The sequence below is a fragment of the Pundamilia nyererei genome, unplaced genomic scaffold, assembly GCF_000239375.1.
Source record: "Pundamilia nyererei isolate P.nyererei 1_Seehausen unplaced genomic scaffold, PunNye1.0 scaffold00471, whole genome shotgun sequence".
Taxonomy (NCBI): Eukaryota; Metazoa; Chordata; class Actinopteri; order Cichliformes; family Cichlidae; genus Pundamilia; species Pundamilia nyererei.
The window spans coordinates 143,989-155,298 of NW_005187872.1; the positions used below are offsets into that span (position 1 = coordinate 143,989).

Below are 11,310 nucleotides of genomic sequence, written 5' to 3' on the forward strand. Positions count from 1 at the left end.
CTCTCACTTCCGCACTTCTCGTACTTATAGTACGCACCGTACGTAGTACGCGTAGTGTGCGTACTTCAAGCGTGCAGACCCTGAATTGGGACACAGCCATGGACTGGTCAGACACAGTGGCAGCTGAGCAGGTCTCCATGTGAGCTGGTGATGACTCTGACTCTGTGATTGGTCAGTCTCTGCAGGTCAGAGGTCAGCCGCAGCAAACGAGGACTCGGCTCAAAGATGACCCGGCTTGGGTCGCTCGGGTCAGGTCTGTAGTACGAGTCCAGAACCTCCAGAGTGTCGAGGCGCCGCAGTCGCTGCAGCTGCAGGAAATCATCGTCAGACACGTGCTGGTGCCTGAAACAGCGACGGCAGGTTACCATGGAAATCATCATGACACTTACAACAGGGACACTGCGTGTGACGTGTCGGGCTCACCTTATCCGCAGCGTTTTCAGATGAGGGAACAGCTGTGGGAGGAGTCTGATGAGGTCGGACGACGAGCTCCAGGGCTCCAGGTGAAGATGCTCAAGCTGCGGTGCCCGGGCGGAGACCACCTGCAGGTCGTTGGGCTGCAGGTCCACACACAGCGTCAGGCTGAGCAGCGAGGTGGGCAGGAAGTCAGCGTACGATGCCAGGGGGTGGCCTCCTATTGAATATGCAGACATAAGAGAGATGCTCAGATAGACAAATACGAAGGAGGGAAACAGACACTCACCGTGGATGCTGAGGTTGGTTAGGTGTGGCAGTGACGTCAGCCACGTCTGCAGGTGACAGGTGGGTCCAGGTACGGAGTACAGGTGGAACACTGACAGGCTACGGAGGCGGGACAAAGGCTGCAGCGTTTCCTGTGTCACCATGGCGTCATAATTCAGCAGCTGCAAGTCCAGCAGCTGCAATGCGGCGTCACCTGCAGGACGATAAAACACACCTGAGCCATGTGACGTCTGATCTCGCCTGTCTCTGTTCCATCTCAGAGGTGAGGCAGGTCAGCAGGAAGGCAGAACACACCAGTGCCTAACCATCAAGATCAATAATCTAACTATTACATATCTCAGCGAGCGACTGATACAGGTGTGCCAACCTGTGTGGTGGGCGGGGCTGAAGAAGTCGTGTGGAAGTGTCCTGTAGGTGATCATGGTCCAGGACAGGTGTGTGAGCTCGCTCAGGTGAGCGAGGACACCGCTGAGGGACGGGACCCTTAGGCTGCCGTCGTGGTGCAGCAGTAGCGAGGTCAGACACGTCAACTGACCAACGGTGGCCAACAGGTGAGAGGCAGAACAGGTGAGCTGCACGTTACAGAGGCTGAGCTGCGTCAGCTGCTGACTCAGAGGAAACAGGAAGTCCAGGTTCCTCAGCGGTATGGAACAGGAAGTGACGGACAGTCGCTGAAGCTGGCGGAACAGTCTGAGATCATCCACGCCCCCTTCTCTCCAGTCGTCCAGTCGCAGGCCGCAGAGCGACGGTAGCCAGGCGTGCAGCTGCTTCAGGTGCTTCCTCTTACCTGAGCGCAGCAGCACGTTGCCCACGTGCCTCTGAGCCAGGCTACGCCAGAACGAGCGGTTATAGCGCGAGAGGTTCTGCAGCACCACGCTGAAGCCCCTCCACAGGGGGCGGGACTTATCCAGCAGGTGTCTGAAGTATGAGCAGGTGCAGCGCATGCTCAGTTTGTCCCTCCAGGACAAAAAGCTGAACACCTTCAGCCACAACTCGGCCGGAAGCTGCAGCGCCATCTCTCACCTCCGATAATCGATCACGGAGCTACCTGAGCAGCGGCCCTGACGTCATCACAGCCGCAACACCGCCTTTTTGATTAGCTGAGATCGTGTCTATGGTCAGCGCCAACAGTTCTTCTTACTCTGCCTGCGCCTGCGTGATATTATTGATTATCGCCAGATTTTAAAAGATCTCCACAGAAAAAGAGAGTCAGTAAAAGTACGGCAGTCCCAGTGTTAGCGCAGGCGCAGTGACACTTACTTACAACATCCGGTCCCAGTGCTGACGTCACGGCCAGTAAGTTTCAGACGTTATTGCGCATGTCAGAGAATTGAAAAGGCTGCATCGTCAGTCACGTGTAAGAGCAGAAAATCAGTTTAAAGTCAGAACATTGCTTCTCGCGCACAGGTGAGTTTACCTGAGGAGTGCCGAGACCGGAAACCAGACACCCGCGGTGAAAGAAGACGACTGGAAGAAAAACCGCCGAAGAAGAAGCTGAGCGGGTGGAGCTGGTCGTAGCTGATCGATCAGATGGAAGGTGGGTGATTGATAATCGATCCACACGTGACTAACCAGCTGATCAAAAGGTATCAGCTGACTGGCGGAAGCCTTTCCGTTATTAATCAGCGATCACGCGTTCAGGGTCAGAGCTTAGAGACCAAAACGACAACAAAGAGTGACGTCATATGTATACACCTGAGGTCCCTGTAGGATTTCACCTTTGCCTGGAGTCACGTGGACCATAAAGGTGGGCAGCTTGATATCGATTATTGACCAGCAGGAATCATTATCGCTTCAGACCGGCAGCGTTATCATGGTGAAATACCCCCTGACCCGGCTAAAGCCAGGTAAACCCTGAGTTAGCTGGATGAAGTGACCTCTGGCTGCAGTGGATGAGGTCAGTGAAGCCAGACAAGGCAAGAAATCCTGGATTTGTTGGACCTGCTTCATGGTGGGTTAGGGTTAGTTACGGTTGACCTTTGACAGCTGAATGATGCAATGAGGTGACTTCCTGAAGGCTGCACATGTTAAAGTAGCATCATGTCTTTGATTGGTCAGTGACGAGCAGCCACTCATATTTGTTTGTTTTTAATTTGCTTTACTTCATTTTATTAAAATTTTTGACATTTGTATGTTTTTTGTTTGTTTTTTTTAAATGACTTTTTTTTTTTTTTACAAAAAGTTTAGAAATGTTGTCACGTTCTGAGCTGTGAGATCACAGGAAGTGACAGAGGCCGCTGTGAGGCGGCGAGCTGCACGTTGAGAACCGAGGTTTACGCAGGTTTTATGGATTGTCTTGTGTCGCCTGCACACTCTGTCACTAAAACCATCAACAACAAAATCACGTGACTCTGTTTTCAGGTGACATCTCAGTGACGTCAGCAAACAGGAAGTCTGCTGCGATCACAGGAAGTGCGAGAAAGATCAAAGACAACGCTGCCGACTGGCACAACATGATGCTGCGGTGGGACAGGTTGAATGAGGATGGCTTCATGGCGGTGGAAAGCATCATCAACATGAGGCGGTCAGTTTACTGATGATTTCAGGAATGCCAGGTGTTGATCGATCATGTGATTGATCGATCTGAAATCTGTTTTCAGTGCTCAGAGCGATCAGCTGCTGCTCAACAACTCTTCATCGCCTCCACCCTCTTCCTCATCACAGCACGTGGGCGGAGCCTCCGAGCTGCAGGACAAATGTCTCAAACTGCAGGAAATCGTTGACAAAATGGTGAAGCTTCAAAAAACTTTATTTACACTTAGTTTCAGAGACAAAAACAAAACACTGGTTCAGAATCCAATCAATAATCACACACACACACACACACACACATACACACACACACACACACACACACACACACACACACACACACACACACACAGCAGCTCCATCAGTGTTCAACAATCTGAGTGCAGAGAGTAAAAGCTCACACAGACCTTTCAAAAGAAAGTGAGAACAGCTTTTATTGACCACTGAACAAAAGCTGATCAGTATTGATCTTGACTGAGCATGTGACACAGATTAAGGCTCCTCCTCTTTGGGCTGATGCGCACAACTGCTTTACGAAGTTAAACTGAATCTCAGTTTGTTGATTTAAAGTGATGCCATCATCAGGTTCACCTTTTCCCATCTTTCTCTGAGTGAGCTGGATCAGTTAAACCTGAACTCCCAGATAGAGCTAATCAAGCAAGATAATAATCAATAACAGGAATCAGGAAGGAGGAAGGAGGCTATCAGTGTTCTGCTGGAGCCTCTGAGCATGCTCATATGACAAGCATTTTACACGTATCATGTGACCGATGAAGGAGCTTTGCTCTGATAGGCTGATCAGGTTTGATTCTGTTCATGAGGACGCGGCGTTTTCAGTGGGAGAAACATTTCGTCACTCTTCCAAGTGACAGAATCAACTTTTTGGGATTCGCTTACCTGGCTCATCGAGCATGCGTCAAGACCTCTAACACTGTGTGACATCATGTTTTCTGTCAGGCTGCTGTGGTGACGAAGATGGCTCGTCTGATGACATCACAGCGTGGAGTAGAGGATCTGGAGGCGTTTCAGTTTGGAGCCGAAGGAAGAAAAACTCCTCTGTTTCACAGCTGGAGCACCAGCGAGTTTGGTGAGCAGCGTGGCTGATGGAAACCGTGTAGCAGCTAAGACTGGTCAGATGAAGCTTAATCTTAATTTTACGTTTCACTTTAAATCCGATGATTCAGCCACAGTTTACTGATGGAGCTGTGAGATTAGTTGCCCATAGCAACAGCCTCCAGGCAGATCCGCCCTCTACTCAGATTTTATTCAATTGTTTCTGCTGCGGTTTCTGCTAACACTAACAAATTCCATTAATTCTGCCATTATAGGATAAAAATGCTTAAATTGTGTCAACAATTATAATCTGATCTCATATCAACTTCACGATCAACGATGGCTGTCTGACAGTCATTGAGTAAAACACCAAAGTTTCCAACGATAAAAGACAAATGTGGCTCAGCTTTCACTCAGCTGCCCGCACGCTGAGCAGAGAAGGTTGAAGTCAGAGATGCAGAAGCTGTAAACGATCCAAATAGAGCCACGCGGGATGAGCTGGAACCGGATTCGGTCTGAATCTGTGATCCGAATCCATTTTGGATCTGTTCCGGAGCCTGCGATTCCTTGAAGCAGATCCAAACATGTCGAGGCTCAGACTCGGAACCTTTAAAATGTGGTTAGATGACATTCAGGGACTGAAATTACCAGGGCTTTAATAGTTTTGCAATTTTCATTAGTTTTTATTTTGATTTAGTTTTGACTTCAGATTTTCAATTTTATATCAGTTTTAATTAGTTTTTACCAATTGTTTGCTAGTTTAGTTTAGTTTTTATTTTTTTGAAAATCCTTAGTTTCAGTTTAGTTTTGATTAGTTTCAGTTATAGTTTTAGTTGTGTTTGCAATAATTAAGTGTAACAAAATCCCAGTTGCATCATATCAGTCATGCTCTTCTGCTTATCCTTGGGTATGTTGCTATTCCAGCTACCATACCCTGCACAGGTCGCCTGTCTGTCGCAGGGCTAACACGCAGAGACAGACAACTCACATTCCCACTTATGGGTTCTTTAAATAAATAAATAAATAAAAAATAAATAAATAAATAAATAAAGGCAGATGAACAACCACTGATACCAGGCAACTATAAAATGTATATCTTGGCCCCAATGAGACTATTAACTCTTGCACCACCGGGTGTTCGTAATTTTGGTTCAAAGTGAATTGATAAACTTTTTGAAGGCAATTGACTCACAGTTATGTAGATATCCCCATCCTGTTGTCTCGGGATGCATCACGTTGCCTTGCCTGGGGTTAGCTTCTGTTTTCTGGGGATGAGGGTTGAGTGTGCTCCCTTACCTTCTCAAGGTAAGCTAGGTTAGCCTTCTTGTGTGAGCTTTTCAAGAGCACTTTAAGGTTTGTGGGATTTTTTCCCTTTAGAAATGTCCCTCATAATTTGTCTCTTTCCACTACAAGACACTTGCTTTATCCAAAACACAGTCATACTCAAAGTAATCCCAAATTGGACTCTGGCGCTTTCTCCCGACTTTTTCCTGACATGATTCTGTGCGTGGACGGAGCAACACAGACGACTCGACTAACGTACTGCCACCTGCTGGCATAATGAGACACGGTAACCATGACACGTATGACACGCACACATCAATGAAAACTAAACACATTTTTGCTATAAATTCAGTTAAAAACAAAAAAACGAAAACTAACTAAGATTATTTCCGTTAACAAAAATGGTTTTTCACTTCTAGTTTTCGTTATTTCGTTAGTTTTCGTTAACGATAATAACTTTGCCGATTACAATCAGACTGTCTGCGGCAGCCTTGAAACGTCACGGTCTCAGTTTAAGAGTCTAAAAGTCATCTGAGCTCATCTTCACTCAGATATTCTCCAGCGGTGACTATGAAAAATGATCGATCGGTGATTAGAGTGTAACACAGTAAACGTTTGCAATGTAGGAAACTGACAGCGTCACTGTCCACAGAGTCACGGAGATGATAGATCTGTGATGTCATCACTGTCTCTGTCCTGATACATTGATTACTGATTGACTGTCAGAGCTTCGTGCTAAACACAAAAATAACAAACTAACATAAATGTGAGACTTCAGCGTTTGTAAAGACTTCTGCAGATTGTCTCCTCCGAGCTCCAACTTCATGAATCTGAGGTCAGTCAGCTGATTCAGGTGCAGCAGGAGGGGAGGAGTCAGGCAAAAAACACCTGCCGGCAAACAGTTAGGTTCAGTGTTACCATGGTTACTGTCTCATAGTCGACGTTAACTCTTTCTCCCTCATCTCGAGGTTAAAAGACTCAGTTGTAACTGAACCTGCTTCCTGTAACGTGCCCCTGAGTGAGGCAGCACACTACCTGTCCTGTCGTGGAGCTGCATGCTGTGATCCCTTTGGGTGATTGTTTAATTTGTGTTTCAGGTGAAATCTCTCAGGTGCTGCTCGACTCGTTCCGTCAGGAGCTCCTCTTAAAGCAGACAATCCTACAGGAAGTGGCTCACACGGTGACCTCTGACCTCTGCATGGTCTTTCTGTCCTGCTGGCTCCATCAGCCGTTCATTCCCACGCAGAGCAGACTCAGGCTGGAGGCGTTGCTGCTGGAGACTGGGCACCGCCCACTGTGAGACCATCAGCCCTGTTGGAGATGAAGCACATGAAAGAGTCGCAACAGAGGAACGCCAGACTGATGAGTGACTCTATTGATCATCCATTAAACCTGATGCAGGTGTGACCCTGGCTCCACCTCAATGAAGGAGACTCACTCAGCCCCTTTTTTTGTTTGAGATCACAGGCAATAAACTGATCAACACGTGACCTGTCATCAGCACAGCGGAGCTCACCTGTCGCCTCACCTGTACTTGTGTGGCTTAATTCTGATGACATCATTAATATTAAACATCTCCACAAAGAACTTACCCGCTCAAGGGTTTGGTTGCCGTGGCGATGTTATGTTTGAAGCGTTTTTGTTTTTTCTTGTTACATCACGGATTGATGGCAAGTTTGTTCAAACCGGAAGCGACACACCTGGTCAGACTCTGCATGAGCCACCTATAGCGATGGCGTCTGGGTGCTGAAGCCCACAGCCCGCCCTTTATGGATGTGATGTGTTTATGTGCCTGAAATAAAGACGGAGGTCTTTGTACACATGAAAAGTGTACAATAAAGTTGTTTCAAATCTGCTGTGTGTGTTTTAAATTTTCAGTGGAAGCACAAGGTGGAGATCCCTGGTTAGAGGGTTGACAGGTGTGTGCGTGAGAACACAGACGCTTTGAGGTGGGTGGAGTTCAGCTTAGTTTATTGGGAGGAACAGGAAACACTCGAACAGGACAACGTTTTTTCCCTCTGTTCTCGTGTCGGTTCTCCGAATGTTCTCATCCCGTTTGGAGAACGTGTTGTGTGAATTTTATAAAAAGTAATAAAATAGTGCAACTTTTTAAACTTTATCTACATATGAACATCCAACGGATCACTTCACGGTCAACGAGTCCAGACACAAAGTTTACACATTCACAGCCAATCAGGAGTCCAGGAAACCAGGGAGGCTGCTGATGACATCATCACAGGTGGCACTAAACGAGCCAATCAGATGCACTGTACAGAGCCCGGAGTCTGCAGAACACGCTACTGCACCTGGATGAAGGTGAAACCACCTGTCGCCATGACGCCATCCCTCTGGTTTCTGAAGTCATGGCGAACATCATCAACAGGAGCTTCAGTCTGAACCAGAAATGACCGGACCTAGGTTTCCAGGTACGGTCTGGGGTCAGGTTAACGGAGTTGTTCGTCCTGTTGTCCTCAGCAGGGCGGAGTCAGAGCAGGCGCCCCCTGCAGGTGGCAGTGTTTACTACAGCTGTAAAGTCCAGCAGAAACCTGAGGGGGGCGCCGAAGGTGCAGGATGGTGTCAGGTACGTCTGTCTGCAGCACTGCCTCACTCCACCTTACAAGTCAGCGTGGTACAGACCAGGTGCTGGTTCCGGTCCAGGTGTTTACTGGGGGGCTTTGGCTCCGTCGGATGCCTCAATGCCCAGCAGGGCCTGGACCGCCTCCAGCGGCACGCCCTCCGGGGTCTGAATGTGCATGGTGGTTCCATCTGGCCCGTTAACGATCACAATCCCGTCTGAGCCCGGTTCTGCCAGCTGCACCGTCAGCCCCTCCGTCTGGATGTAGATCTCCTCGCCCTCCTGCACCTCTTTGGCCTCCGTGGGGCCCAACTCAGGGTGGGAGGGGCTTAGAGTCTGGATCAGGCTGGATTCAGGCTTGATGACAGATCCGGCTGTAGGGGCGGGCTCAGATGACTTTGTGTTCGTGGGGTCACTGGGACCTGAACCCAGAGCTTTCTCCAGCTCCGTCACCCGGGGTCCGATGTCTGTCGAGCTTGACGCCTGATCCTGGTGGACGTCATGGTCCTCACCTGGGGTCACTTCCATAGGGGTGTCAGGGGGCGGGGCCTGTGAGGAGCTGTGAGAAACACATTGCAGTGCAGTGAGACAGGAGCGCTTTCCAGAAGTGACCTCACCTGAACTCAATTTTCTAGAAATGGCCGAGTAAAAATACATTCGCCACATTACGGAAACCCTGACCTCACAGGTAACCTGTGATCACATCGTCACCTCAGGGCGTGGCTACCACGCACATGTACTCAGCAAACAGGAGGTAGAGACAGCTCACCTGGAGGAGTCAGCAGAGACTGTCAACAGTCTGGTTCCCTCTGGAATCACGAGAGGAGCGACAGAGACCGAGCAGGACTTCAGAGGGGTCACAGAGGTCACCGCGGTCCCACCTTGTCGGACGACATGCAGAGAGATTAAGAAAGCACAGATAGATGTTTTATCTGTAATTTAGCTGTAGATTAGGACATTCCAGCCATACCTGTTTTTGGCGTCTCGAGGCCATTGTGATGCACGGGGACGCTGTTCTCCATCTTGAACCTCTTGGATGGCGGCAGCATCTTAGAGTTCTGGGAAGGAGACTGATGCGGATTAGAACCGTACCTCTAATCTTCAGGTAAACCTCAGTGAGAAGCTGTGGTCGACCTCATTGTCAGCTACGACTCTAAAGCTGTGATTGGCTGCTTAGACTGACCGCCCGACCGTGCGGGGACGTAGGCTTATCTTGTTATAACAACTTGGATGCAGGTGTGCTTACCTCCATGTATCGCACGTTCTTATTTGTTGAACTGGAGCCAGGAGACGCTCCAGGAACCACCTTCATCCTGTTCACCTCGTCCAGGATCCCTAGAGACCTGGCCACCTGAAACACAGCACGGTCTGGGTCACCTGTACGCCGCAGGGTCCACTTGTAACAGGCGTTCTGATGTCAGCATGGGCCTCACCTCTATGTTCCTGATTTCCAGGGGCGTGGCTCCACCCTGCGGGCTGCTGATGTAATCCTGGGCGGCCTGCCTCACCTGAGCCTGCAGGGACTCGAACTCACGGTAAATGTCTGGGAAATGAGTTCGACCCGGACCGCCGCGCTCCACCTGGAACAGCCAGGGCACATGATACACTGCAATAGCTGCACATCATTTACAGAGAAAATAAGAGTCAGTGCGATGAGAGAGCAGCTCAGTTTAAACTGTCAGCTGTTTGGAATAACATGCTCCACTGTCTTGTGCTCACATAATTTGCTCTGGCATTAATAAAGTATTCTGATTCTGAGCCCCTGATGATGTCACAGATCCCGGCAGGTGTGGATAAAGGTTTGTCCTTCGTGTGTGCGTACCTTTGCCAGCATTAGCTCCCACAGACTCATCACTTTGGTCAGACGAGGAAGAACGATGTCCATCAGCTCCTCATCCTCGCACTGCTCCACCACCTGTGAGCGACGTGATAGGACACTCAGGTGTTAGCGCATTAAGTGACTACACATAAATCAATATTTTTGAAGACCTTTACTCTGAAAGGAGCTGCTTCCTCCACCTTACCTCCTCTAGACGCTCTCGTCTTCTCTCTACCTGCTGCTCTGCTGTTACCATGGTAACACCCAACTTTGGAGGTCGACCACGACGACCTCTCCTACTCACGAGGCCCACAGTCACCTGCGAAAAATGAGCAATCAGATTCACCTGAGTGCTAACAGAGCAGGATGAGGTTTCTGTGCAAACTACTGTACAGGTGAGCTCACCTGGACAAGTGACAGATGTAGTCAAAGCGCTAATAAGAGTTGAACAAAGGTCTATTTACAGCAAAGCATCCCCGACAGCGCGTGAGGTCGCATATTGTGCCGTTTGTCCCATCACAGACACCGTACACAGAATGATTACTGTGTTTTGCCATTTTGTAGGACGATACTACTTTGTTGCTTTTATTTTGAAGGCAACATTTATCCTTTTTCAATTCAAGTGTGTCTGTGCGTGCATGAATGCAGCTTCACTGTAAATGTGTCAGAGCCCATGTTTCTGAGAAATGTGAGTTTTCTGAGAGATGAAAGTACTTTAGTTTGAATTAGAGCTGGGCGATAGAACGATCACGATATGTGTTGCGAAATAACTTTTTCTCGATAGAAAAATTAAACTATTGTGATAGGCCTCGTCTCTTGTCCTCTTAAAAAAAAGAACAGCCAATCCACATTAAGTAGCGCAGAGCTGAACCAATCACAGCCGCAGTGTCACGTGACTTGTTACGTACAGCACAAGTGCCAAGCCGCACATGTGTATTTGTTTGGGAAGCAGCCAGCCGCCGTGCCGCAATGGAGGAAACGAGTGTGGCGACTAGAGGAAAAAAAATCAACTGAGCGTGACCGAAGAGAAAACAGATGATGGTTCCAATGCCGGAGAGATTGTTGAACGGAAGAGCCAAAGAAGTTCCGTAGTGTGAAGGTATTTCAGCTATTTCAAGTCTGACAAAAAACAGAGTAGCGTGCACTGTAAATTGTGCCGAAAGCAAGTCTGGAAATACAATAAAGCAGTGCATGCTCAATCTCTGACTGGAAGCACTAATTCGTCATTCGGCTTTTGTCAGACTAAAGTAACTGTTAAAACTGTTTGAAAAGCTCAGCTATACAACAAGGAGAGATTGAGAATTTCCTTTTAGTTCTCAGTTTATTTGATATTGACAAAAGTTAG

At 48.4% G+C, this 11,310-nt stretch overlaps 3 protein-coding genes across 4 annotated transcripts in view; 1 reads left to right on the plus strand and 2 right to left on the minus strand.

Moving 5' to 3' along the window:
* Positions 1–47: 47 nt before the first annotated feature.
* LOC102208234 (uncharacterized) lies at positions 48–1,718 on the minus strand. The gene is made up of 4 exons (XM_005753855.2): positions 1,070–1,718; positions 704–895; positions 424–634; positions 48–342 (listed from the first exon to the last, which is right to left on the minus strand). Exons 1-4 carry the CDS (start codon positions 1,716–1,718, stop codon positions 108–110), a joined length of 1,287 nt encoding a protein of 428 aa, XP_005753912.1. The 3' UTR covers positions 48–107.
* Positions 1,719–1,937: 219 nt separating this feature from the next.
* Positions 1,938–7,426, plus strand: cinp (cyclin dependent kinase 2 interacting protein). 2 transcript variants are annotated; one of them, XM_005753857.1, is made up of 6 exons: positions 1,938–1,998; positions 2,110–2,239; positions 3,064–3,226; positions 3,303–3,432; positions 4,192–4,321; positions 6,669–7,426. In XM_005753857.1, exons 2-6 carry the CDS (start codon positions 2,233–2,235, stop codon positions 6,869–6,871), a joined length of 633 nt encoding a protein of 210 aa, XP_005753914.1. In that variant the 5' UTR covers positions 1,938–1,998; positions 2,110–2,232; the 3' UTR covers positions 6,872–7,426. The 2 variants fall into 2 exon arrangements, with proteins under 2 accessions (XP_005753914.1, XP_005753915.1); XM_005753858.1 differs by lacking the exons at positions 1,938–1,998; positions 2,110–2,239 and adding an exon at positions 2,285–2,449.
* A 99-nt stretch (positions 7,427–7,525) lies between these two features.
* znf839 (zinc finger protein 839) overlaps positions 7,526–11,310 on the minus strand; it is an 11,620-nt gene continuing 7,835 nt past the window's right edge. The window contains exons 4-10 of the mRNA XM_005753859.1: positions 10,171–10,284; positions 9,969–10,061; positions 9,580–9,726; positions 9,393–9,497; positions 9,117–9,204; positions 8,916–9,027; positions 7,526–8,705 (exon numbers count right to left, since the gene is read on the minus strand). Coding sequence (XP_005753916.1) covers positions 8,234–8,705; positions 8,916–9,027; positions 9,117–9,204; positions 9,393–9,497; positions 9,580–9,726; positions 9,969–10,061; positions 10,171–10,284 — 1,131 coding nt within the window. The 3' untranslated portion in view covers positions 7,526–8,233. The remainder of the gene's footprint in view (positions 8,706–8,915; positions 9,028–9,116; positions 9,205–9,392; positions 9,498–9,579; positions 9,727–9,968; positions 10,062–10,170; positions 10,285–11,310) is intronic.

Coding starts and splice junctions, on each gene's coding strand:
- LOC102208234 (XM_005753855.2), bottom strand. CDS start 1,718: ATGGCGCTGCAGCTTCCGGCCGAGTTGTGGCTGAAGGTGTTCAGCTTT. Junction 896..1,069: donor CAGCCCCGCCCACCACACAG/GTTGGCACACCT, acceptor ATCGTCCTGCAG/GTGACGCCGCATTGCAGCTG. Junction 635..703: donor AACCAACCTCAGCATCCACG/GTGAGTGTCTGT, acceptor CATATTCAATAG/GAGGCCACCCCCTGGCATCG.
- cinp (XM_005753857.1), top strand. Junction 3,227..3,302: donor AGCATCATCAACATGAGGCG/GTCAGTTTACTG, acceptor ATCTGTTTTCAG/TGCTCAGAGCGATCAGCTGC. Junction 4,322..6,668: donor CTGGAGCACCAGCGAGTTTG/GTGAGCAGCGTG, acceptor TTTGTGTTTCAG/GTGAAATCTCTCAGGTGCTG.